The following is a 26227-nucleotide window of genomic DNA, read 5'->3' on the forward strand; positions in this document are numbered from 1 at the left end:
TTCTTAATACACCACGTTGAGTGACCCTCACGGGCACTTCCCTGGTAAAATGCCCCTGGGACCCAGAAGGGAGGGGCATGGGATAGTCATGGCGAAAGATTTTATTCCAGCAAGCCAAACTGGTCAGGGCCAAGACCGCCAGATGTCAGCCACTGGCCTCATGCTCTGTACTCAAAGTAGCAGTCCCTCCTCTGCCGCTCTTGTGCGGATACCCGCTTCCCCGATGGGAAGGTCTGGTAGGTCCTCAGGTTCTCAGGGGAGGCTCGTAAAAGGTACCATTTCTTCTTTGGGCTCAGAGGAGGCCTGAATGTGAGAAGGGACCTGGTATCAGGCAGTGTGGCCTGGAGGGAGGGTGAAGAAGGCCCAACAGACCACGCCCACCTTCAGCCCATGCCGGCCCACTGGCTGCTCATCGGTTTAGTATCTGAGAAGTCACCCTGACTTGAGAGGAAAGTGACTTGTATTTGTGCAGTAGAACAGAGGTTCAGAATGAGAATGTCAGCTTCAGACAGAACTGGTGTGGACTCAGACCCTGTCTCCTGCTGGAAATGGACTGCTTGTTGTATTACCTCTTAACTTTGTTTTGAGGAGTAAATGAGATAGTGCATAAAAAGCACTTAACAGAACACTGGACAAGAAGAAAATACTCTGCAAGTGTTACAAGTAGTGATGGTGGTGGTAGTGATGGTGGCGATGATGGCAGTGGAGATGACGTGAAGTGGTGGTGGTGGTGGTGGGCGGTAATGGAACTCCAGAAGGGGAGAGACTTGCCCCAGGTAACAGAGCTGACCCCAAACACCTGGTTGATCTTCTGCACTGGGCATGGAACTACCCGTAGTGCACTTTGGAGAAGGAAGAGAGCTGGGGTGTTCCCAGCTCCCTGCAGCTTCACAGGGAGCACATCCTGGCAAGAAGGTCCCCAGAGGAAACCTGTCCCCAGGACAGGCTCACTCTCTCCTGGGGCTCACTGACTCAGAGCTGCCCCAAGCAGTGGAGAAGGTCAATCCAGTCCAGAGGTGGCCACTGGAGAAACAGGTTCTTTTCAAAGCCTGGCCTCCAGCTATCCAGGCCACCCAGGCACAAGGCTCCAAGGCAGTCACTGGGTTTCAGTTTCCCTATTTATCAAACAGACCCAACTGCCCTACAAGCACTTCTAGAGGCAAAGTCGTGTCTCTAAAAATCCATTACACGGTATGGGAACAGCTGTGGCTTTATCTGGAACATAATGGTGAAGCTGGTGCTCCAGATCAAGGAAGAGTCAGCAAGTTTTAGAAACCCAAAATCTCTCCACTGACCTCCTGACGCTGTCCCTCCCCAAAGAGTGGGGCTGCAAGGGACCCAGCAGGAACGGGCTGGGAGGTTCGTCTACCCCCAACCCCTGAAACCTACCACCACCCATCCAGTGCCTGCATGGCAGGAGGGAGCCACGCGTGCTGGATCAGCTCGCAGGGTGGACAGCTGGAAAACCGCCCTCCCAGATGAAAGCAGATGTGGAGGATGGACTGTGACAAACTTTCATATTTTGTTAGATGCCCAATTGGACTTTGAAGATATTTCCAAGTCCCAGGTGAGGGAATCCTTCTCCAGCCCCGCCCAGACTGGGTTCGATCTGGGCGGGGCTGGGGACCGATCCCTCGCTCGTTGAAGTACCCTCCATGTCCGCAAGAGGGCAGCAGCTCCCTGCTGCTCCGCGTTTGGACCAGTGAAGCGCAAGGTTGGCCTCGCAGGGGAAGGAGTCAGCAATGATTAGGGAGGGTTCTTCCAACTCCCCGTGCATCTATCTGATCGGGATGGCACTTTTCCTGATTCTGCCCATTCAGGTTCCTGGCATCCCTCCCGAGGCTGCAGAAGCCAGGACTCCCTTGCTCTGAAGCTGCCACTTTGCGCTGAAGGCAGTTTAGAGCAAGGCTGTAAACGCAGTTCTCAGCCTGGGTGCTTCGCAAGCCTGGGAGGGAGCAGGTGCCTGTGGGTGTGTGTTTGTTGAAGGCGTGACGGCGTGGATGGGGAGAGCGCAGCCACTCACAGGTCGGTAGGGATGGGGTACCGTTCCCGTTCCCTCACAGGCAGCACAAAGTAGGGGACCCGAGGCACTATGCCGGTCTTGTCTAGGTAGTACTTCCGGTGCCACTGTGCCATCTGCAGCCCGACCAAAGAAAAGATGACAGGTTGTTAGCGTGCTGGAGTGACTTTAGGCACATGCCAGGCTGTACCCAGGCCGATGCAAAGCAGTCTCCTCTAATGTCCTTGGAGGAGTCTCCAAAGCTCCTGGAGTCCCAGCTCAACTGCTAATCAGCTGATGTCCTCTCTGAGCCTCAGTTCTTTGTCCATCTAATAGGGATGATGACACACACAGACCAGTTTTGCTGCAGAATGAGACGAGGCCCAGCTAAGGTATGAAACCCCAGGTGAGCAGGTGCATGCGCACCTGCTATCCACACCAGCCCGTGTAAGCTTGGCAAGGGGGTCCCTTCTCTTCCTCCAGCTCCGCCCCTCCTGGACCGGGCATGTTCCTTTGTGAGAGCCAGGATGAAGGGAAAGGCTGTCACAGACTCACTGAGATGGCCCCATGGCTTCATCCCACCACTGAGGAAGCTGCCTTATTCATACAAATCCCCTGCCCTGTGTCCTTGCAATCAGTCTATGAGGGACATTTGTGACAGTAGCATTCTGGGAACAGCCCAAAATGAGCCCTCACCCCACCAAGGGGTCAAGTCCAGCTCAGGCCCCCGGGTCTCTGTGGCCTACCAGGATCCCTTCCAGAGCCACAGGAGCAGGACAAGAGCAATGGGGGTGTTGGGGACTGCTCTTCTTCCTCCTCTCTTCCCCCTGAGCAGTTTGGTCTAGCCTGGGCAGAGAGTAACTTGGGGTTCGCTCTCAGGGAGCCTGGGAACTAGGGAAGGTCAGTGGGCACTAGAGTCTAGGCAGGTATATCAGTAGACTGGACCCGGGTAGAGAACTTCAGTGGGGCCTTTGCTCATGTGAGTAGGGGTCCATACAGCTAGGATACAAGGGGCAGACGTCAGGTCAGGAACACCTCTGGCTGACCCCAGCTCCACTGGCAGTGGGAATGAGCATGAGCAGCAGCTGGAGCCACCGGAGCCCCTGGGTGGGGGAGAGATCAGGGAAGCAGAGACCTGAGCCCTCCCCACTACCCCTACCCAAAATCACCGGGTTCCCTGCTGGCTCAGGGGCTCTGAGAAAGTGAATCAACGTGCCCCAGCCCCGCCATCGTCCCTCCCTGGCGGGGGCAGCAGGTATGAGGGCGGGTCACCTGGTAGAAGCGAGCAAGCTGGCTGGAGCGGTAGCCGTCCAGGTTGAAGCGATTGTAGCTGGGCAAGTTCAGGGAGCGGTCCCAGGTGTGCGTGCGGTCAAGCAGCACCAGATCGGGGTTGGGGGAGAAGATGGTGGGAAAGTGGCCGCCACTGCTGAGGGGAGAGCGGCTCTTCTCCATGGCTGCATTGCGGTGGTCCTGGAAGTACTTGAGGGTGGTGGTGCCGTAGGGGGAGCCGAAGGAGAAGTCAACACCAGGGACATGGCCTTGGTACCTGCAGTAGCAGTGGGGGAGGGGAGATGCAGACCAGTGAAGAGTCCAGAACGACCCTGAAGACCTGAGGGGTCTAGCAGCCTGCCTGGTCTTGAGAGGGCTCCTAAGGGGCACCAGCCAGCTCAGGTCTTTGGGGAAGACCAAGTGGACAGGAACCTGGGACTCTTCGATTGCACAGAGGTCTCTGGATGGTCATCTTCTATCCTAGGGGCCTACCCAGGGACCAGAATACCCTTGGTGCCTCTCAGTCAGCTTGCAGACAAGTCACTGTCCCTCTATGGGCCTCTGTTTCAGCCTGAAGATGTGGGGGACCTCCTTCAATCTTGACATTCCGTGGTTATCTCATTATAGAGTCAAGAGAATCTGAGAAGCTAGCGGGGGCACCCCGATGAAATGCCATGGGTGTTCGATTTGTCAGAGCTGAGGCCTGGGATCTACGTTCCCAACGCCTCACCTTCGCAGGCTATTCAGATGGCCTGGAGGCCTCGACCAATGTTCTGGAGTGCCCCTCTGCCACCAAGGGAGCCCAGCAAGAGAGACAGGAGATAAGTGGAGGCCCTTGGGGTTACAGGCCCTCTCAAGACCCTTGCTTAAATGAAGTTCACATGGAGAGGGAGAGACAGCAATGACCAGAGTGTGGGCAGTGACACTTGGCAGATGCCGTAAAGATGCTTTTGCAATTGGCACAACCCTCAGGCTCCCCTTCAGCTTCTCACCCTCAGAAACCTGGTTTTGCCCCATGCTGCCACTGAAGCTGTTCCTGACCATGGCCTTGTTGCTGGTGATCTGGGGACATTCTTGATCATCCTGGGCTTCCTGCAGCAGCAGGCATGGCTGACCTCTCCCTTCTGAAAACACTGCTCTTGGTTTTTACTCCCCCTTCGCTCCTTTTCTCTTCCACCCACATCCCTGATGGTTCCTTCTTGGTCTCCTCATGATCCTCCTCTCCTGCCCACTTGCTAAGTGCTGCAGTTCCTGGAATCTGTCCTGGTGATGTCATCCATGGCCTTGACCATCACCAGGTCTACACATGATCTACATTTCCAACCTGGGATTCTCTTCTAGCTCGGACTGCTATATACCTCTCCAGCCTCAGCAGCCACCCTACACCCCAGTCCTAAGGGACCATGTGGCTCTCTAGGAATAACTGCTCACTTGTTCTCTCCCTTCTTCCCTCTCTCCTCCCTTGACCTCTTCTAGGTTCTTGCTGTGTGTCTTCTGCCACCAGGACATGAATTCTGTTCACTCCATCCATCTCAACCCCTGCTCTTTTAAGAATTCCAAATATAACTTCTAAGAATTGACCCCTCCCCTAGATCTGGGTGCCGTCCATTCCCTTTGTACCCTTAAGTTCCCTCTTGAAGCCACATCTCCCTCTGTGCTGCTATTGTCTCTTGGGTCCTCCACCAAATGGTGAGCACCTCAGGGGCAAAGCTTGCTTGTGTTTTACTCGTCTAGGTAACACAGGGTCTTGGTGCCAGTCTGACACATGATAGATGGGGAGGAAATTGTTAAAGAAAATACAAAGAGGAGTGGATGGCATGCCGGTGGTACCTGCGATGCTCACTGTTGGACTTAAATGAACACCAAAGATCAGTGTTCATGCTTTGGGGACCTCCAGCACATGTCCTAAGACCCTCATCCATGAGGCTCAACTGCCTTCTTTCTCTCATTCTGGTATCCTAATCCCTAATCACAGGGAAGCCCAGGAAGTGCAGGAAGCCAGCCCTGCCCCTCTGGCATCATCTGCTGCTACCTTTCAGGTACCCGTCCAGCCCCAAGGGCTTGGAGGTTGGCGCCTCAGTACCTCTGGGGCTGCCTTGGGCATCAGTCTCCTCACTGAAAGGGTGAGTGTTAGCCTAGAATTAGGTGGTGATGCATGCTTTCTTTCTTTGCATCTTCAGGAAAAAGAAGAAAGTTAAGCAGAGTGACCACTGAAGACTTCCCGACCATTGTCTGCTAGAGGCAAAATATCCAAAGCCCTTCTGCTTCCTGGTCCCACCCACCGCCACCAGCAGGGCCTTCCTTGGATCTTGCAACACAGCCTACCTGGGCCAGCGCAGTGAGTGAGGTGGCTGCAGAGAGGTCATGTGGGACACCCTGCTGCCAGCTTCATGGCCTCTCCCCAGCCTCTCTCCTCATGTTCCCTGACTTCAAGGGATGTTGGACACCATGATCCCTGTGGTCCTAAAGCTTTCCCACCTCAGAGTCCTTCCTGCCAATGGCCATGCCTCATTCTGACCTGGAAAGATGGGGGTTGGGTGTTCTTGTTGCCCCCTCCTGTGAACCTGCGTGGTCACCTCTGTCACTTCCAGGAGGAGGAGTCTCTCTGCAGAGCTTCCCCTGTTGGGGATCAGCATCCCACTTCCCCTGCTGTGCCCAGGACTCCAGGCTTCTCTCTCTCTTTCTCCATCCTTCCTCTCATACTTCCCTCTTTCTTGCCCCCACCTTCTCAAAATGGAGTCTCACTCTATTGCCCAGGCTGGTCTCAAACTCCTGGGCTCAAGCAAGCCTCCTGGCTCAGCCTCCAAGTTGCTGGGACGATAGGCACACACCACCCATGTCAGGCCTCTCTGCCATCTTCAATATCTCCTTCTCTCTTGGCTTCCTCCCCTCTGCCGAGAGGTGTGTGGGAGCCTTTCTTAGACTGCAAAATTCTGCAGTAGACCTCCACCTCTCACACACTACCCTTTCTCTTCCCTTATTTCCTAATCTCTCCACAGAATACCCTGGACCTTCTGCCCTTATTTCTTCAACTCCTCCTTTTTTTTTTGACCTTCCTTGGTCTGACCTCTGACCCACCACTTATACACGAACCTCTATTTTTTAAATTAAGGTCACGTAAGGCCATCCAACATCCTTGGTTCACACTGTCTCTCGGAAACATTTTCACCGATGCAGAAATTTCTTGGGAAGAAAACATACTCTGAGAAGTCAAAGCAGAGCTCCTGAGAGTGTTTCATGCTGGAATTAAAACTTCTCAGAAATACAGATTCTGAGGTCAAGAATTGGGAGGTCAAGGACAACAGGGGCAAGAAGAAGATTCTGCTTCCTTTTATCCTAAGTCCTGGTTGGGAGAAAACTCCAGGCTGCCCTTGCTCTTGCATATTGGAGGTGGAGGAACATCTGAGTGGTGACTTAAGGGAGAAACTGGTCACCTGTAGCCCACCCCTCCTCCGTTCTCTTGGGAGAAGGGACACACCCAATGCCCCTCTATGCCAGAAGTTGCACATGAACAGTCTCCAGCCCTGCATGTCTCAATCTGAGGTTCAGAGCATCTTGGATCCATTCTCTAACATCAGTTCTTCCTCTCTTACTTTTTGGCTGGTCCAGAATACAGAGAATAAAAGAAGAGACGCTGGTTGTCAGGTGCTGCCAACCCCCAACAAAAAAAGAAAGCAACAGAATGAAACATGAAGAGAAGAACCTGACCCAAGAAGATCACGCTAGCCAAGTGTTCAGCCAGGTGTAACGCCAGGCCTTTTCCAGCACAGGAGAACTCAGGAAATAAACACTCACAGGCGCTTCCTGAAAGCAGCATGCAGTGACTATACCCTGCCAATCCGGAGGTGCTCAAAAGAAAAAAAAAAAAAACTAAGTAATGTGGATCCTCTGTGAGAATGAGGGGTGGTGAGCTTCAAGTCTATTCTAGAACAGAACTAGGAATAGCAACCAGGTGAGCGCTGCTTGCAGAGCAGAATGGAAATGTTATAAAACCTGTCAGAGTAAAAACAACGTAAGCAGCCCAAATGGGGGGTGGGTGGAAGGAGGTGGCACTTACTAAGATTGCCACCAAGCAGTCAACCCATGACATCAGAAATGGAAACATGCCGCTAAAAATACATAGCATGATGACTCTCACCTTTTGATGGCTTTTATTCTCTCTCCCTTTAGAGGGATCTTGGAGGGATTAATCTCTCTGGTGATGGGTTGACACTGATCTAAGTTCTGCCTATTCTTCCATTTTATTTCAGTTTCTTTCTCTTAAGTCGGAGGAAGATTAAATTTCATGCTTTTCATTTTGAAATAGCAAATAGGGAATGATCGTATTTTCATAAAATTTGCTTTCATCTATCTTTCCATCCACCCCTCCATCTGGTCTTTCATGTAAATACAAACGTAAAGAGAGAGCTGGTATGAAGTTCCTCAAATGATAACCCTGGTTAATTCTGAGTATTTGGACTTACAGGGATTTCTTGCTTTCTTCTTTATATCATTTTTTAAGAAGAGAATCTGATGGCATGAAAAGTCACTTTGTTGGGAACTCACCGTGTGCTGGAACACCCAGCTCCTATGCTCGCTCAAGGGTTATGGAGTCACAAGGGGCGTGTCCCACATGCCCCAGCTGTGCCAGTACCAGCAGGACCAGCTCCAACCCAAGTTCTACCTGGGTCAAGGCTCTCGTGCTGTGCCATTCAAGGGGGAAGGGGGAAGGCCGTTCCCATGGTAGGTGACAGGCCGTGGATAGTGCTCCTGCCCAGCCCATCTTCTAGTGTTAGTGTTGCCCTGGGTCCTCTTCCCTCTGCAGGGATCCATTGCTTCCGGCGTAACTCATCCATGTGAGACCTCCTTCAAACCAGTGGTGCCCAGATCTGTGTCTGGGTCCCTGACAATTCTCCTGGCAATGGAGGCACACACTCCATTACCCACACAGGGCCTGCCCAGCATCACTGAAGCCAGCCTGCTTCTCCTCCTGCCCCCGTTAACACCACCCAGGCCACGCTTCACCTAAGCTAGAAACCAGGATGGGGTGACTTCCCATCCTCCCCTCTCCATCGCTCTCCACACCCAGTCCCCTCAATCTCCTGCAGGCCCCCTTGAAGCTTCTCCTGTGCCCTCCTCCATCTCACTGTGGTGCTCACCTGACAATCTCCAATCTCCTAGTGGGTCTCACAGGCCAAGCTCACCCCTGCAATCTGCATCCCCACTGAGGCCAGAGCATCTTCCTCGCCTCTTCTCACCTCCCTGTGGTGCCCCAGCCCAGCAGCAGTACTCACAGTCCTGGGGCCCTTGTATGCCCCTGGCCTCCGAGGCTGGCAGGAGTTCCCCTACCTGGAATGCTGTGCACCTGGGCCTTTACCACCACTCACTCAGGAAAAGTCAGCCCTCCCTGTTGCCTCCCCTGGCTGTACCCCCATACCTAGCATCTATGCTCACAAATAGACGTATCATCCATCCCCAAGTTCACATTCCTGTCCACGTGAGTCCACCTCCTCTGCTAATTGGCGTTCTCCCTGATCCTCAGCACCTGGCACGTGACAAGTGTTCAAGAAATGCTCACTGATGGAGGGAGAAGTCCAAACCCCCCAGGTAGCTCTGATCATCAGAGAGCACAAAGCATCCGCCCACAGGGGCATTGGGCTCCTTGGAAGAAAGGAGCTGTAGAAACACGACTTGTGATTCTTCTCTTCGCCACCCCCAAGCTCTCTGCCATGCTCCTCCTCTGCTGCCAGCTTTCCTGCCCTCTCTGAATGCCAAGATATTTGCATCCTAATAGAATAGAAGCCCCCTCCTCCGCAGCGCTCCTGAGTTCTGCCTGGTTTCCCTTCAGAACTTGCTGCTCTGGGGGGGTGGGGGGGCGTGCACATGTGACACTCAGTAGGCACGTCTTGGCAAGTTAGGTCTCTATGCCTTGTGTGTGCCTGCCTGCGTGCACCTTAAGCATGACCCCAGCACGCCTCTGTAGCAAAGCCTTCTACAGCCCTGTTTTAGTTGGCCCTGTGGCAGGCCCAGGCAGAAAGGCCAGAGGGAAATGGCAGGTTTCATAACTAGGCATCGAGGAGTCCCAAAGGCACCATCCCACCTCCTTCTTGACCTCTTCTTCTGCAACCCAGTCCCTCCACCCACCCTCACACAGAAGACCAGAGAGGAGCGGAGCCAGGCCCCTGGGCGGTGATCGATGTGGATTCTAAGGCCCAATGTGGATTACTATGTGTACAGGGAGCATCCCTTCCTGCCTCTTAATAGCACTGGTTGGCACCATAGCTAACATTAAAATTAATTACCATGAGCCACCAGGGATCCCACAAGCAGACTTATTAACTAATTAACTTGTCACTACTCAGCGTGTCCCCGTTCCTCGGGCAGCCTCTCCTCCCCAACACCTCCTGCTGCAGGCGGTTCTGATCGGAGCCTTCCCCTGAGCAGAGCCTGCAGGGCTCCCCACGGCCTGCGGAGTTAAGACAGATTGGGTCAGCTGCTCAGGGGTCCCGACGTGGGCATCTAGGCGAGGCCTTTCTGGCCCTGTGGTCCACTTTCACAGCGCAGCTTTCCACTCTAGCCCAGGGGGTCATTTCTGCTTTGAAAGCACATCCTGACAGAACCTTGGCCTGGGCTTTGCTCACTCCAGCCCCTCCCTCCAGAAGCTCTCCTCCCCTCCTCCACTGTGACCCTATCCATCTTCCAGGTATCTTTCCAGTACCCTCCTTTCCAGTGAGCCTCTTCTTATCTACCCTGCAGCCCCCACCTGTCAATCATCTTTGCTCTTGAGCCTCTCCTAAGTCTCAGCTTACAGTCCATTGTATTTGTAAAGTCAGATCTTAGGATATTATTTCTGTCTGAATGACAGACTCCCTGGGGAGAAAGGGCCCCGGTTTCCTCCAGTTTGCTAACCTGCCATCCCTACACAGTAGATGCTCTGTAAATATTTATTAGATCCAACTGACAAATGGAGGCATGTTTTTAAGGTCTGCTCTTTCTTCAGGAGAGGAGGTCTCTGTTACAAAAACCAGGTTTCCCAGGGCTCCCAGCCCTCCTTTTTAGGGGTTCCCCAATTCCTTCCAGTTGTGTGAGAGGCATCAGTTACTATAATCTCCTCCCACTTGAACAGCTGAGAGATGAATTCCAGAGAGAAGACAGCAGCTGGACTTGGGACAGAGGACCAGGGAAGGGCTGAGGGAACAGCATGGCCTGTGGACCCTCAGAAGAGAAGGCAAAAGAGTGGAGGGAGGCTCTTATGTGCCTGAGAACAGGCTGTCCTGGGAGTCACGCGTGGGGCTCCAGATCCTGCAGGGACAGGACCTGGAAGACAGGTGCAACTTTAGAATTTAGTTTCTGCTTCTGCACTTTGGGCTTGAATGGGCACCTGCTCTGCTCTGTAACTGGGAATGAGACTTGACAGAAGATAGCAGTCGGCTGGGTCTCAGTCAGACCTTGCAGCCTGGGGCTGGGGGCTGGGGTCTGCAAGGAGAATGGCACGTGTGGAAGGCCCCACGCTGGGGACCCTTTTTAAAGATGCTTAGAAAACAGGCCCACACCTGCCCCTTCACAAGGGTCCTCTGCATTGCAGAGTGCCAGCCATCCTCATTCCTGGTAGTACCTTGAAACCACCTGGAAGGATTAAAAACTGAGGCTTGGGTAACTGGGCGATGCCTGGGCCCAGCCCAAACTATTGTATCAGAATCTCTAGATGGTCCCTGAGGACAGCAGTCATTAACGCTCCCCAGGAGATCCTGATATCAACATCTGGGCACACAGCCCTATATCCTCCAGGGTAGATGAGATGGCCTTGCTTTCATACCCCAGGACCTACTGGCCCATTTCGGCAGAAGCACCTCCACCACGGAGGCCTCAGCCTGGAATGGAAGGGGCTTGGGAGAGGCCCCTGCCAAACCCTCTTCCCATTACCTTGCTGGACCCTCAGCCCTGAGGGCTCAGGCAAAGACCTGGGGAAATGTCAGAGGCAGGCAGTACTGCAGGTGGCTGACACCAGCTCATACTGGCTTCAAGAGAGTGTTTCTAAATTTTCATGAATGTGTCAAGCCTGTTGTCTAAAAAGCCAGTATTAAAGGGGAAATAGTGGAAAATGGTACCAGTCAAATTATATTGTTATTTCATGTGCATGCACAAATATGTAACAATAAATCTCACCATTATGTATAATGAAATGTACCAATTAAAATACAGGGGGGAAAGCCAGTATTAAAAATTAAATCATAAAAAGTTAAAAATAAACAAATCATATTAAAAACAAAGGTAATAAGTGCTCAAAACATCAATTCCTAATCATTTTTTATTTTATTACTTTTTGTGTTCTCAAGGTCATTTATGTCTATTGTATCTTAGAGTGCAAATATAGTTGTTGTCTCCCTTTGGTGAGGAGTACATTCCAAGACCCCCAGTGAATGCCTAAAACTTCAGGCAGGACTTTGAACTCTCTCTGTATATACTATGATTTTTCCTGTGCATACATATCTATGATAAAGCTTAATTTACAAAATTAGGCATGTTAAGAGATAAACAACAGTATTGGTAAATATTAGAAGTTAATTCAAACTTCTGCATTGTTTATTTTGGAATTTTCCATTTACTATGTTCAGACCATGACTGACCTCCAGTCACTGAGACTGCAGAAAGTGAAGCCTCCATGAAGGGGACCACCGTGTCACGTGATGGTGTGCAGCTGCACACCCTGCCCAGCTCATTTGGGGATGCCATGTTGATAGCTCCACCTTGAAATCAGCCTGAAGTGTCTACACCATAGATACGGGCAAGGGCCCTTTTCCTCCAGAGAAACCCTTAACAGCACACCACTAGGTGCTTGTGTCTGCTGTACAGCAACTCTGGGCATGGAGCACAGCCATCTTTGTAAGCCCACCCTCCTGACAATAGTGTTTATGGCATGCACTGGGGTAAGGCCCAGCTCAGGGGTAAGTGCACACGCGGGCACCACTGCCAATCCAGTAAGATAGAGGGAAGGGCTGGGTATGAGTCCTCCTGTCCTTACCTCTGGGAGTGGCTGGGTGGGAACTGTGGGCATCAGGGGCAGTAGCAAGCCAGGCATGAATGAATGCACTGACAGACCAGGGAGCATGGTGGGAGGCAGAGAGCCAGAGAAGGTGCCACCCAGGCCTGACCTGCAGGCAGGAGGCAGACGCTCACTGAAGCCAGTCTCATCCCTTAAAAAACCTTACAGTCCAGGGACTCTGACCCAAGAGTTCCCTGTCCACTGCAGGTTGGCACCCAGGTCAGGCATATTTAGGTACTGCTTATGGCAAGGTGCCAGTATCTGTCACCCAGAAGCAGCAAGGAACAAAATGGAACGTCCTAGTCAACTATCTGAAGACCAGCATCATCATTGTCTCCCACCCTGGCCCACCCTACCCCAGCCTAACATCAGGCCTTGAACACAGCAGGGATCTAACTAAGGATAATAACTAACAAGTACCAAGTACCAGGCTTTATGCATATTAACTGATTTAAGCTTCCTTTAACCTGCACACCATTATCATCCCCATGTGAAAGATAACTTGCCTCGGAGTAAGGAAGGCATGGTGTCAGAATTCAAACCAGGCAGGCAGTTCCAGAGTCTCTCAGTGTCTACTCCACTCCCTCCCTGCTGACTGAGGGAGGCATAATGAGAGGCTGTGGGAGGATTGGGTAGACATTGGGGTGAGCTGGGATACTGAAGTCACAAAGACTTGGCAGGGCAACTTACTTGCTGAATGCCCTTGGGCAAACGCTCATTCCTCAACTGGGTTGTTAAGTTTGTTTATTTGTTTGTTCATTTAAGGATTTGTATAAGCTGAGTGTGTAGGGCAGTGGTAGAGCACCTGCCTATCATTCGCAAGGCCCTGAGCTCAATTCCCAGCACTGCTAAAAAATAAATAAATAAATAAAAATAAAACAAGGGTTTGTAAAGGACCCACACAGTGCTCATACATAAGGGCTCATGGTGCTACCACTGGGCACCAGGGACCTGGTTCCAGCCCACTTCTGCAGTCACCAGCACAGGGCTCAGGCAAGACCCCCCAAGACCTCAGTGCCCACATCTGGAACAGGAGGGAGCTGCCTGATCTCTGAGGTCCTCACCAGGCAGAATATTCTCTGCCTCTATGAATAAAATTGCAAAGGGGTTGATTTGAGTGTCAGAAGAAACTGGCTACACTATAAAATCTGTGATTAATGTTTGAAAAAAACACACAAAAATAATAATTATCCAAGTGTGGCAAGGAATCTTGGATTCTTTCACGAAGTTAACAAAATTGCAATAAGTAGCGTTCAGAAACATAAAACAACTAAATAGGGCTCTTTAAGGAGAGCACGTCCCTCCCAGAAAAACCCAGATGAGCAAGCTGCAGACACAGAATTAGCTGCTCAACCTACCCCAGGCCAGGCTTGAAGCTACATTTATGACATGTGTTATCACCATTTCTAAATCAATCACAGGATAGGACAAGTGCTCCAGGGAAATCAGGGAACTGCAGTGTGACAGAGAAGCATCCTGGGAATTGCTTCTGAAACCTGCAGCTCCCATCCCTCCCAGACAGTGCAAGGGAACCATGAAGCAGGGTTTGCAGGTGCACCAGGCCTTGCCACATGGGCAGCAAATGGCCAAGGAGCAAATGGCAACAGAAGACGTGCCAACAGAGACTGTGGGGGGTTTAAGAAAAATAAAATCTCAGCGTATAAAACCAAGCCTCATAATAAACATTCCAGAATGTGGCACAAACACCACCAGCCAAGACAGCAGAGATGGACTGGAACTTAATCTTGTATTTACACCAGGCTGGGAGCCCCTCAAAGGATAGCCCCTCCCCCACTGTTTTTCTTTGTCCCTCCAGAATCTTAATGCAACACCTGGAACACCCAAAGTGAATACCTCAGTGAATGAAAACATAAATAGGCAAATTCTAAGTCCCCTTTTCATCACCCCTGGCTTAGCTTTTGGCAATGACCATGACCTGGTCAAATCAGCTTTGTCTGGTGGGAATCAAAATAGCTTTTGAACTATCCAAGACCCAGAGAAAGGTCCTATCCACAGGATGGCTGGAGGAAGACTAGAGTCCCAGCCCCTGGGTACAGCTACTTTTGTCTGCAGTCTCTGGAAATGATGCTAATATGACAAACCCCTCCATGTCTTGCTTATTCAACTTGAAAACAGACCAAACTTCATACAACAGATTAAGGTCTGTTCAGTTTGCAGGAGAGAGTGTGTGGGTTGTTTTCCTTTAATTTTTATTTTTTGGTCTTCTTCCACCCATTTGGAGACCCTGTCTGCAGAATTCTCAAGGCATGAATTTCACTCGCCATTCTATATTGGCTTGCTGATACTGGCCAAATGGCTTCTCTGAATCCAGTCCCTGCTTTTCTTGCCCTTGCCAATTGGTAGGAAAGTAAGACGATCTCATGTCCTAGAAGGAGCAGATTCATACGCTTTAGGAGAAAGGGTCAAAGAATGGGAGGGAACAACTGGACTTGCATTTTAGATGTTTGGAGTTTGAAAACATTCAGAGAAAAGAAAGGGAGGGCTGGTGCGGCATTGGAAAACGCTAAAGGCCAGACAGCTCTCAGAGCTGGTGCAGGAAGCTTTCAAAGAAAAAATCTGTGAAGATAAAGTGAGATCAGTGAAAGGATCAGCCACACAGTCAGGTGAACAGTACACACTGCCATCCGTCAACTACTGCCCACCCTACCCTGCCAGATTCTGCCAGCGGGCACCCACCAGTTCTCCTTCCAGTCCTCAGCCCACAAATCCTAATCTCGCCCCAATCCTGGGTGCCCGGAACTGTCCTGCTCTCTTCTCCGGGCTCCTCATAGTCCACGTGTTCCTGACTAATGCCTGGGGGTCTCCAAACCCCAAAGCCCACACGTGTCTCCTCCTCCTTACTCAGGCCCCAAGGGCGCAAGGTCCGGTTACCCTGGGCTGGCTCTGCCCTTGCTCTCAGTGACCGACTCCTACCAAAGGGAATCTGGAGAGCCCGCTGCTCACACCCGCCCACTGCGGGCACTAAGAGCCCGCGCCCCCGGGAGAACCATGGAGCGGGGTGGAAGGTCCGCGTCGCCGGGAGTCTTCAAGCCCCAGAGGCGCAGGGGGCGGAGTTTGCGGACCCGGGAGGGGGCGTGCCGAAGGGGCGGGGGCGGGCGCCGGGACTCGGTCCTGCAGGTGGGCTGAGGCTTACCCTGGCATGAGGCTGGGGGGCACGAAGGCGGCATTGAACTCGGTCAGGAGGGTGCCGGCGCTGCGGGAAGCCATGGTGGGTGCGGTGAGCGCGCGGCGAGCCCCAGCGCTTCGGCTCGTGCCCGGCGGTAAACAGCCAGCGGTTCACCCGGCAACTGAGCGCCTGGCAACGAGAGTCTGGGCCCGAGCGACCCTCGCGTTCCGGGACACTGGGTCCTTCTTGCTGCCCCTCCCTGGAGCAGCCCCATGGAGCGCGCCCAGAAGATGCCTCCCCGTCTCCATATGCTTTGCTGTGTGACCCCATACACATAAAACCGAGCTCGCACCACGCCTGTTTTCACATCCACGAATGGGCTCCGTTGCCAGATGGAGGTGGAAATGCCGTGGAGAGATACGAAGTGCCCTATCACTGCAGGACTAGCGGTGACCCAGCTTGGAACGCTATGGCCGGAAAGGACAGGACAGGCCCGCCTGGCTTTGAAGGAGGATCAGGCCCAGGAGCCATCCCTGCCCACAGCGCCCTGGTTTTGTGAGGGCTCCAGCAAGGGGCTCTGCAGTGGGCCCCACTTGGTGTAGTTGCCTAGGCCGCTTTAATTTAAGAGCGTGTGTGGGCGTGTGTGGGTGTGCACGCACTTTGGGCACACTCATTCATCTCTCCTGGGAATTTCCTCTTCTCATTCTTTTGTTCCTCCAGCTGCTCTGCAAAAGTAGTTTTATAAGTAAGGGTCAGAAATCAAATTACAAAAATGTCCGGGTTTGTAATTTACCTTAGTCTCCAACCCATAGTTCATTGGGGCGTTGAAATCTGCAGTTTTGGTGTTCACCCCAGACAGCAAACCTTCTGAGGGTCCCTATGAGCTTTGTTTTATCTTTCGCCTCCCTGGACCTTCACATTCGGACTTCTGCGGCCACTCTCTTACCAACCCTAGGGGGTGTGCAGGGTAGGGCCAGGGCCTTAGGTATTGAATAGGGGTTAAGGGCATACGGACAGCTTCCAAAGTGCCATGCTCTCTGTGACTTAGACCCAGACCCTCCCTCCCTGGCTCCAATTCTGAAAGCTGCTCCAATTCTGGAAGCTGCCCGCCTGGCAGCAATTCTGGAATCAATTAAGAATGCCTGCAGATTGCCTTCACTGCTCACAGTCCATATCTTCCCCTCAGCTCACAGACAAGAAGCATCACCTGCAGAGCGGGACTCTGCAAATGGCAGCTGGTGAAGACCACAGGCACTAATGAGCTCACAGGATGCCATTACAGCCAGAATTCTCCAAAGATGCTCTCTGACAGCTGACAAGGAAACTGGGAGGAGCCACAGGCCTGCATGAGGCACAAAAAGCAGAACTGAAGCCTGTGGGAAAAGCACAGGGATATGGGTAGAAGGAATGGCCACCCACCCTTCAAAATCCAGTGGTATCGGTATTTTCCTAAAGTCTCCTTGGGGAACATGCACACAACAAGAAAAATGTTCGGGAAAATTGTTGAAAGAGCAATCGCAGACTCAGATGTGACTCCTACTCCAAGAAGGCTTTCCAATGACCTCCAGTCCCCAAGGAGATGAGCAGCCGCTTTCTTCCATTTACAGCATGCCAGCTGCTCATGGCTCCATTACCCTGTGCCCACTTGTCCATATTTTCACCCATTCAGCTCTTCCACTTGGGGTTCAGCCCAGTATCTGGCTTAGGTTTCAGAAAGTGCAGCTAACTAAGCCAAGACGGGCTATGTGCCCTTTTACAGATGCAGAACCTGAGGTTCAACAAAGCTCAATCCTTGCCCAGGGCAGATTTGTGGGCTTTTTTCCTAAAGAGGCAAAGGGCTATAAGAAATCTTCTGAAATTCACCCCTTTCAGGAGAAACCCCCAAAGGGTCTCAGGAAGAGATGGATTCTTTTTCCATCAAGTACTGCTAAGTCTTGCAAACACAGATCACCCGTTGACCTCATAGGTGGAAAATGCTAGAGAGAAAACAGTTTTCTTTAAAAAGAGATACTGAATTTACCAGGATAATTTAAGTTTTAGATATTCACTTCTATTCAATGCCTGCAATTTTCTAAGATGTTCTCTAATTTCATATGGTTAAAAATATGTGGAAAAGGTGAATATATGGGAGGAGCAGGAATTGAAAGAAGAAGGAAAAAGAATAGAAAGAAATAAGACAGTATCAAGGAAACATCTAGAAGAAGGAAAGAAGGCTCTTGGACCAGGGCAGGACCAGGACCTTAGGTATGGAATGGGGATTAAGGGTATCAAGAAAACATCCTGCAAGTTACTCAGCCTGCAAATTCAACATTTAATATTTCCCTTTTTAAACCTTTAGACTCTGTTAGTAAGTCGTCAAACTCACCCTTTTATCTTATCAATATGGGTGCAAAGATGCTATGCACCAGGTCCTCTCCCAGTTAGCATGGGGAGAGGCAAGTGGAGCAGCCCCACATGCTGTGAGATGAGAGGGGCAGGACCCTGCACAGAAGAGGACCCTAAATCTGCCTGGGTGCACATACAGAGGTACCCCCAGGAATGGGCACCTGAGGAACCAAGGCCAGGAATTTGGGGCGGTGTGGAGGACATTCCACCAAGAGTGGATGGCAAGAGCCAGGGTGCAGAGCACCTTGCACAGGTTCCAGGAACTAGAATCCCAGCCTCCAGTGTACCTTTCCCTACAAGCACCTTCTGAAGGAAAGGAGGGGCCATTCTCCCTTGTTCCTTGGAAATTCTGCCAGGGATGTCCCGTCTCTGGCCTCTAGCAGCTGGTTAGAGCGGAAACAGGACAGTCCTCCTCTGGCTGGAAACCACCTGTCAGCTGTCTCACGTGACCTAGCCTTCTTCATCCCCGCCTTGGGAAGGGGCGAGGTCGATGCCCTGGTCCTTAAGCACTACCCCTAGCAGAACAGAAGACTCTGCAGCTGTCACCATCAGGTATCTCCTAGCCTGGTCCTCAGCCCCAGCCTCTCTGCCTCCCAAGATTCAGCTCCCATGACAAGGGATCAGAACCCAGCTTCTCAGGGACATGATCTTGGGCAGGGAACAGGTGGTTTATTCTTACCTTAAAGCTTGAATCTCTGAGGGACCCCACTAGGTATAGCCCTAATGCTATGATTAATGTTAATGTTGGTTTTCCATCTAGGAGGCTTTGGAGTAGGATTCCTATAGCACAGTGTCATCCATCCAGAGCAGCCAAGCCTGGCTTGTCCAGGTTCCCTGAGCCTTGCAGGCGCCATTGCCATCGGTGTTCGGCTTGATGCAGGAGACAGCATGGGCCATCCCCAAAGCACCAGTGCAACAGCCCAGCTTCTGTGCACACAAAGCGTGAAGTTCCTGATCCCATGTCCACTGCCATCTACTGCTCTTGATGGCAGACCTTGCTCAGCCCTACCAAGGAGTGAGTAGGAGCCTCCACTCCAATAACTGGAAGGAGACACCTGAAGCCGGACAGGGCTTTATCTGGGAGCCAGACTGCTGAATAATGAATCCGACTCTGTGTGCACTCCCAGGCTGCTCACGGGGGCACAACACACACACACGCACACACACGCACACACACACACACAGTAACACACGCTGGGCTGACAGCTCAGAGGGGCGGGGGCTGGCAGGGCTGTGAGGCTCTGAGAGTCGCTGGAAGGAGCAGCTCAGCTCGGTTGCCTTGGTCTCTGTGGGCAGCATCAGCAGCAGGAGGCAGCGGCGGCAGCGGTGGGAGAAGAGGGAGGCGTGCGAGCTGCACTCCGCCAGCTAGCTCCCTCTGGGCTGCTCTGCTGGCCAGTGCCCTGGCTCTCCCCGCCAGCATGGCCCTGCTCGTCCACCTCAAGACCGTCTCGGAGCTTCGGGGCAGGGGCGACCGGATCGCCAAAGTGACTTTCCGAGGTAGGGAAGCCCCTATCTCAGAGGGACCCCAGCTCTGCAAGCTGGCCCAGCCTTGCTCTGGAGGCTGATGGGGTAGGGCAGGGTTGGGAGGATGGATGGCGAAGTTCAAGCAGGGACTGGGGCCATGAGGGTTTTCATGGGTAGCCACCTGTTCCTGGCCTGACCCGCCCTTGAGACTTCCTGAAAATCAGGGTCCGCTGTATTTCTGCACGTGTCTCTCTTTGCACATGCCAACATGCCAGTGCCCTGGCAGGGTACAGAGGCCTCTGCTCAGGGAGGCAGAAGCAAGGGACCTACCACTGGGCTCAGGGACCCAGAACTGAAAGGCCTAGCCCTGCAGAAGCTTCCTGGTCCCATCACCCCCTCACTCAGGTCGACTGCTTTGCATGCAATATAGAGGTGTAGACTTGCAAAACCTAGAGTAGCTGGTAGAAACTTAGGGCAGTTAGGGACTCACCAGCCCCAGCACAATGGTGAAGATAGGGATAGTGTGGCTTCTCTTAGATCTACTACATTCCTGGGCAAGGATCCTGCAACCCCTTGGCCCCTCCTCTGTCAATTTTCTTCCTGTCCTCCTTCAACAAATGTGTTCTGTGACTGCTTATTACAGTCTACCAAGGGTGGGGACTGGAAACAGAGCTGAGCATGACCCAGGCCCTGGCCTCAAGGAGCCCCATCTGGTGGGACAGGAGCTTCAGTGGGAAGACAACCAGGACAGCTGTGTGATACAGAGAGGTTGGGGACAAGAGCAGCGCACAAACTACAGAAGCAACACACTAATCCCTGTTGGTCTGACAGTCAGGGAAGGCTTCCAGGAGGAGGCAGCACTCAGCCGGACCCCAAGGAATTAGCAGGAGGCAGCAAGGGGAGGAGGTGATCACAGGAGGCAGAGGGAACAGTGTGCTCGAGGCTGGGAGAAGAGCTGGAACGCAGGAACGGACAGAGGCTCCAACAGGCTGGAGAAGCTGCAGGAACTGAGATCAGAGAGCCAGGCAGAGCCACAGGCAGGGCAGGACTTCTTCAGGAAGAGGGCTCTAGGATTTCAGTAGGACAGGCAGGGCAGGCTTACTCTGCTTTTTGCCCATCCACCTTGGCCTCTCCGCCTGGCCACAGCCCAACCCTCTGGTCCAGGGGGGTCTCAAGGTACTCCTCACCAAACTTGGTCCTGTCTATCCAGAGAGGAGTCTGAGAGTGGGGCAGGACGGGAAGGAGGCTGAGAGAGCCACCACATTGAAGAGCCTCAGGCACAGGCTGGACACAGTTTCTGCACCTCTGCCAGGAGGTTACAGGGATACATGGCAGCACCCTAGAATGCTCCAGCAGAAGCCTGACCACCCCATCACCCCCTGCACAGGCCCTGGGTCGCCCAGCTGCAGCCTGCTGTTCATAGGGTTGGGTGGGGGTGGAGGTGACAGCAGAAACTCTGTTGGCAGGAGAGGGGACAGGAAAGGTGGGCTGGCAGCCTATTGCTTCCCAGCCCAACCCCTGACCGCCTTCTCTGCAGCACCCCTCATCGCCACGTGCCACCTGCTGGCTCATACCAGCTTTAGATAAAGCAAGTGTGCTGTCTGATCTGTGAACACAGCCCTGTGTTCCACACACAGCATGGTGCTTGGCTGTTCAGCTGCAGGTTGCTGTGACAAGACAGTCCAGGCTGAGCAGGGCTAGTCCCATTTGCAGGCAGAGAAACAAGATGTAGAGAGACCTGCATGGAATTAGTGGGGAGACTGCGGCACAGGACCTCACTCTGGTCGCTCAATCCTGTAAGCTCTGTTGTCTCCCCCAGGGTTAGCTGGAATAAGCACTCTTCATCTGAGACCCATCTTTTCCTTTGAGCAGTGAGGCTGACCACCCAGGAATTAGCCTATTTGCAGCCTGGTCCCTCTAGACGAGTGGAGAAATCCATTTCTAGGTTCCACATTTGCAGATAACCAGAGGCAGAGCTCCTGGGGAAGGGGCTAGGCAAGCAGCAAAATAGGCAGATGATAAGCAGATTTGCAGAAATTCTCAGCCATTCACCCTCTGCATCCAGCAGTTGACAACAATAGCCCCCCCAAAGAAGACCAATGCCAACAACAGTTCAGAGGGAGCAACCCCCTCTAGAACGCGGCACAGCATCTCATAACACGTACAACCACTGCTGTCCAAGCCAGTGCTCGGCAGGAAGAATCCAGAAATTTGTGATCTGTCAGAGGAGACATTGGTCCCAAGTTCCCCAAACCACTGGAGGGAAGCCCAATGCCAGGCAGAGTGGGGGATGGGCCTGGGACCCTGTGGGTTGAAGGAGATACAGCCCCTGTCCTCTAAAGTTACAGTCCCCTTGGTCTAGACAGAGACACAGGGAAGTTAGACTCCAATCCCGGTCCTGTCTGCAGTTTCCCCTTATCAATCTGGAGACACTGGCCCCCATTTAACTTGGAGGTCTGTGGTCATGGGAAGTAAGTGGGAGTGGGCTACCTGGGAAGGAGCCATCTTGACAGCAGGTGCTACTCAGAGAGGAAGTATTAGCTTCAGGCTTGTCCTTTCTCAGTTCTAAATTAATTTGCTGCATCGATCAGAGGGCCGTGGGGCACAGGGTAGATTCTTCTAGTCCACATTTATGTCCAGTGCTCAGTCGCTTGAGCCCCCAGACGTGAGGACTTGGCTGCAGAGAACAGAGTGACAGACTGTCTTCTCCCTTTACCCTCCAACCCTTGAGCATTCTTGCCAAAACACAAGGGGGAGGCTTTTGTGTGTGAGGCAGTGACAGGTGAAGGCTGAATCCACGTGGACTGGCCACTGTCAGATGACTGCCTGGGCAAGGCTTCTCCGGGGGTTCATGCCTGATCCTTGTCCTACCCGCACCCCACAGCATTCCTGCTACACTGAGCTTCCAGTCAGTCCCCAAAGATGCCAACCCTTTATTACCGCCACCCTTAAGACCCATTTCTTCTGCCTAGAATGATCCCCACCCTCCACCTTGAGAACTTCCATTAATTCTGGGTATCCTTCAAGGCCCGGCTCACAGGCCACCTCCTCCAGGAAGCCTTCCCCTCCCCTTGCAGCACTCTGTACATCCTCCTACAGTACTGCCTTGGCCAGCTGTATTTTAGGGACAGGCCACACTTCTGTGTGCACTACTCCTGTGCACCTTTGAGACAGATCAGGTATCTATTGAGTCCTGTGCTAAGCACCGCTGGTCCTCAGAATAGTAAGAAATGGCTTCTGTCTCTGAGGTCTTCTCTGTTGAGTGGGTTTAAATTCTTCCTCTGTGGAAGCCTCTCTTCGGCTCAGCTCCCCAATTGTGAATTCCACCTAGAACTTTCTATCCAAGAGAGATCAAGGAACTAAAAGAGGTCCCAGGAGCTAGAAACTAAGAATTTGGCTCATCCTTCCCCCATTGACCTCACCAGCTCAGAGAATCTTCCAGGGCCCCAGAGGGAGGCTGACCTCATCTTCTGGCAAATGTTGGGGGATCCAGTTCCAGTCCACAGGTGGGAAGCAGGAGGGGGTGCTTGTGGATGTCCCTCTTCACTGAGCATGCTCTTTCTGAAGCTTGCTGTGTTGGCACAGGGAATGGGGGTGGGGGGAGACAGTTCAATCCCACCATAGGAAACCGTGCAGGGCACCGAGGGCTGAGGTTGCTCAGGGGAGGGATAAGCTGCAAGATGGACAGAACAAGGAGTTCTTAAACTCGGTCCTGAATGCCATCCCTGCTTGTCCACGTGGAGGTGCAGAAAGAGAGGCAAGGCAGGGTCAAGGGAAGGCAAAGCCACCTGGGTGAGGGATGAAGGGACCAGTGCGGGGGATCCCAGTTGAGAACAATGACTGGGAAACCACAGCAGAGGCTACTGGAAGGGGCAGCACAGGGCCAGGGGTGACTGTGCTGGGAAGAGACTGGGCCCTTCCCTGTATTGCCGTTGCAGGGACCGTCTCAGACTCCAAATTAGATTTATTTCCCCTATGAAATGGGGGAGTTTTCCCTCTCAATGATAAATACGACTTCTATCTGGAAACTTCTCTGCCACCCCTGGTCACAGAGGCAGAGTATCCCGTGCCCCACCCCTGAGATACCCCTGGAAGTCTAAACCTGCATGTGGACTCTACCCAACCTAGCATCACCACTCTTGGAGAGTAGCGTGGGTATTGTCCCCACTGATGGCAGGAGATAGGTGTCGGTCAGGACAGCCTCTGCGTCCCACGTACACAACTCTGTGCTTTTGCCCTTAACACATAGGATACAGCCCCTGGACCCACCACTCTTCCCAGCATACACAGGCCCCCTTAGCAGCCCTGGGGAAGCCTTCTCTGTCTAAAGCTCCAGGTAGTAACATAATGTTCCTCCTCCTACCCAGAGCAAGCCCAAGCCAGTGCAGACACAGCTGAGACTAGGCAGAGCATCCAGAAAGTTCCCCAGGCTACTTTCTGCTTTGAAAGGAGGAGTATATTTTCATGCTATAAAAATGATTGTAAAAATTGTCTTCTGCTGTACAGCAAGAAATCTGCTGGAAATGTGCAGAGAGAGCAGACTCAAAAATGATCTCTCAAAACGCACTGGGTTCTCTCATCCGCCTTTACTGGTAATATGAAGGCTACCTCTCTCCCACCTGCACCCATCCCTGAGTTTGAAATTTCTTTCCTTTTGTTTTTTTATAATAAAAATGTTTGACTATATGCAAGAGTAGGGGGAATAATCCCATCCGGCCTCAACATCAACGCGGCCCGGGTTACTTCATTTATCTCCCTTTCTATTCCCCACCCCCAATTATTTTGAAAAAAAAAAAAAAATACCAGATCGTTGCATCTGTAAATATTCAGTGCACAGCTATGAAAGATAAGGATTTTAAAAACCTACCTACTTCATCATTTCAGAAAAAAAATTAACAGTTCCTTAATACTGTCAAATATTCAGTCAGTGATAAATTTCCTAATTATCTCATCAATGTCATGAATTGCCAGTTTATTAAAAGCTTCATTTTAACATGTTTTGTAAATCAGAGATCTAATCATTTATTCACTCATACTTTCATTCATCTCCAGGTAGCAAATATTTGCTGAGGGCCAACCATTTGCCAGGCTCTCTTCCCCACCCTGGGAGGACAGTAGGAAGTGAGCCAGACATTGGTTCTTGCACTCGAGGGCAAGGTAGCCTCTGCACGGTGGCTGTGAGTGAGTGCCAGATACTATGGAGAGGGAGGCAGGGGCCAAGGCCCAGCGTGACAAGGGAACTGCTGAGACAGGAGACCAGCAGGTGCCCTGCAGGGGTGATCCAGAAGGAGTTCAGGGAAGATGGAGAGGCACAGGGGAATGCAGGTGCACCTTAGTCAGTCACCCTAGACCTACAAGCAGCCAGAAGTTGGCAGGGTCAGGGAGCAGGTCTTCACTGAGTACAGGATGGCTGATATTTAAGCTGGCCCTGAAGGGATCACAGATTTTAGCAAAGACAAAGCCCAGGAAAGGCCTCACTCTGGGAAGAGGGGCTGGGCCTAGTACAGATGCAGGCGTACGAAGATGAGCTGGGGGCTTAGTGTAGTGGAGAGAGGAAAGGCAGAGGGACCCTTAAACACAGAGGGTCTTCAATGCTTCAATGTCACACTGAAGCCTTTGCTTGGTAAGGGAATGGGACACCAAAGCTCTTAGCAGAAGAGTGGGATGCTAAGATTGGGGGGGTCAGGACTACAGGCAGGGGGTGCAGGAAGGAAGTTGGGCCCACATGCAGCCAGGGCTGTGGGAACAGAGGAAAGGGATTACTGGCATTGAAAGGAGGGTCAGCACTGGACTGGGGAGTGGGCAAGAGGGCAGGACAGGTGCTTCCATACAGGAGGAGGGCAGATTGTGGTCCTGGGGACCACTGCAGATGCAGGAATTTGGGAGATGGCCTGAGCTGGTTCTCCTCTGGACCTACCCAGTGATAAGCCCCCGAGTTCTGGTAGATATGGGGAGGTTGGGCTGAGAACACCTGGAGCCATGACCATCCAGGTGGCACCTTCAGGGCTGGCACCTGGGCTGCTTCTCCAGGGCCAGCACTGTACCCGGCACTGAGCAGACCTGAAACAGAAGTGTGAGAAAGTGTGCTGCCTTGCAGCAGGGTGGGTCAGTTAGCAACAGGGCTCCTCTGCAGCCTGAGACGCAAGCAGCGTCAGTCAGGGATCCCTTTCTCTCACTGACAGTTCCAGAAAGTTCTCCTGGGACACAGATATCATGTGATGCCCTCAACCCACTGACTGCTTCCTACCTGGAGAGACCCACCCCTTACATACTGCTTGAACAATCTTTATTCCTATTTATTTTCTTTTTCTCATCTGCAAAATTGGAGGTGGGTTTTCACTCATTTTTTTTTAAATAAAGTCAAAATTTAGGGTAAAATCAGCACTGCAGTTTTAACAATATTTGTATTCCATTTGAGGGTATAAAAACAGTTACCCTCCCATCACACCTTATGTTCCCAGCGCCTGGCAGAGAGTGGGTACTCTGCCCAGCTTGTGGATCACCAAGATCACAAGCTCCTCCATCTGTCACACTACTGGGAGAACCTAGGACCCAGCAGTTGCTAAATATGTGCTGGTACTGTCCTAGGCTCCAAGAGAAACTCCAAATTCTTTCTCTGTCTCCGTCCTAAGATCTAAAAAATGACTGCCAGCGACACTCGTTAGTTACATGGCAAAGTCAGAATAGCACCAGGAAGAAGTAAGGGTTTGACTCAAGCTAGAGATGGGGCTTAGGATCTCAGCCCTGTCCCTGCCTCTCAGAAGAACCCATGACCCGAGCTTGAGTCTGTACTTGGTACACCTGGTGTTAGCAGGATAGGAGAAGGGGAAGTAAACAAGTGGAAGTGGAAATGATATTTGAATAAGATTAGTATAAACAAAGGTTAGAGAGAAGGAGCCTGACAGATGGGGCAATGAAAGGGCAGCCTCCCCAGTAGGAGGCCCAGGGAGTCTGGTCTCCC

General features: G+C 52.1%; 2 protein-coding genes across 6 annotated transcripts in view; one reads left to right on the plus strand and one right to left on the minus strand.

The window, feature by feature from the left end:
- Positions 1-11: 11 nt before the first annotated feature.
- On the minus strand, positions 12-15558 carry CIMIP2C (ciliary microtubule inner protein 2C). The gene is made up of 4 exons (XM_079110124.1): positions 15445-15558; positions 3272-3545; positions 2024-2136; positions 12-303 (listed from the first exon to the last, which is right to left on the minus strand). The coding sequence occupies exons 1-4, from the start codon at positions 15516-15518 to the stop codon at positions 159-161; spliced, it is 606 nt and encodes a 201-aa protein (XP_078966250.1). The 5' UTR covers positions 15519-15558; the 3' UTR covers positions 12-158.
- A 3662-nt stretch (positions 15559-19220) lies between these two features.
- The window catches only part of OTOF (otoferlin), a gene marked incomplete at its 5' end in the record, with an annotated part of 86283 nt that continues 79276 nt past the window's right edge, over positions 19221-26227 (plus strand). For all 5 annotated transcript variants that reach the window (XM_079110120.1, XM_079110118.1, XM_079110121.1 and 2 more), the window contains one exon: positions 19221-19299. In XM_079110120.1, coding sequence (XP_078966246.1) covers positions 19221-19299 — 79 coding nt within the window. The remainder of the gene's footprint in view (positions 19300-26227) is intronic.

The sequence above is a fragment of the Sciurus vulgaris genome, assembly GCF_902686455.1.
Source record: "Sciurus vulgaris genome assembly, chromosome: 14".
In the NCBI taxonomy this organism is placed as follows: domain Eukaryota; kingdom Metazoa; phylum Chordata; class Mammalia; order Rodentia; family Sciuridae; genus Sciurus; species Sciurus vulgaris.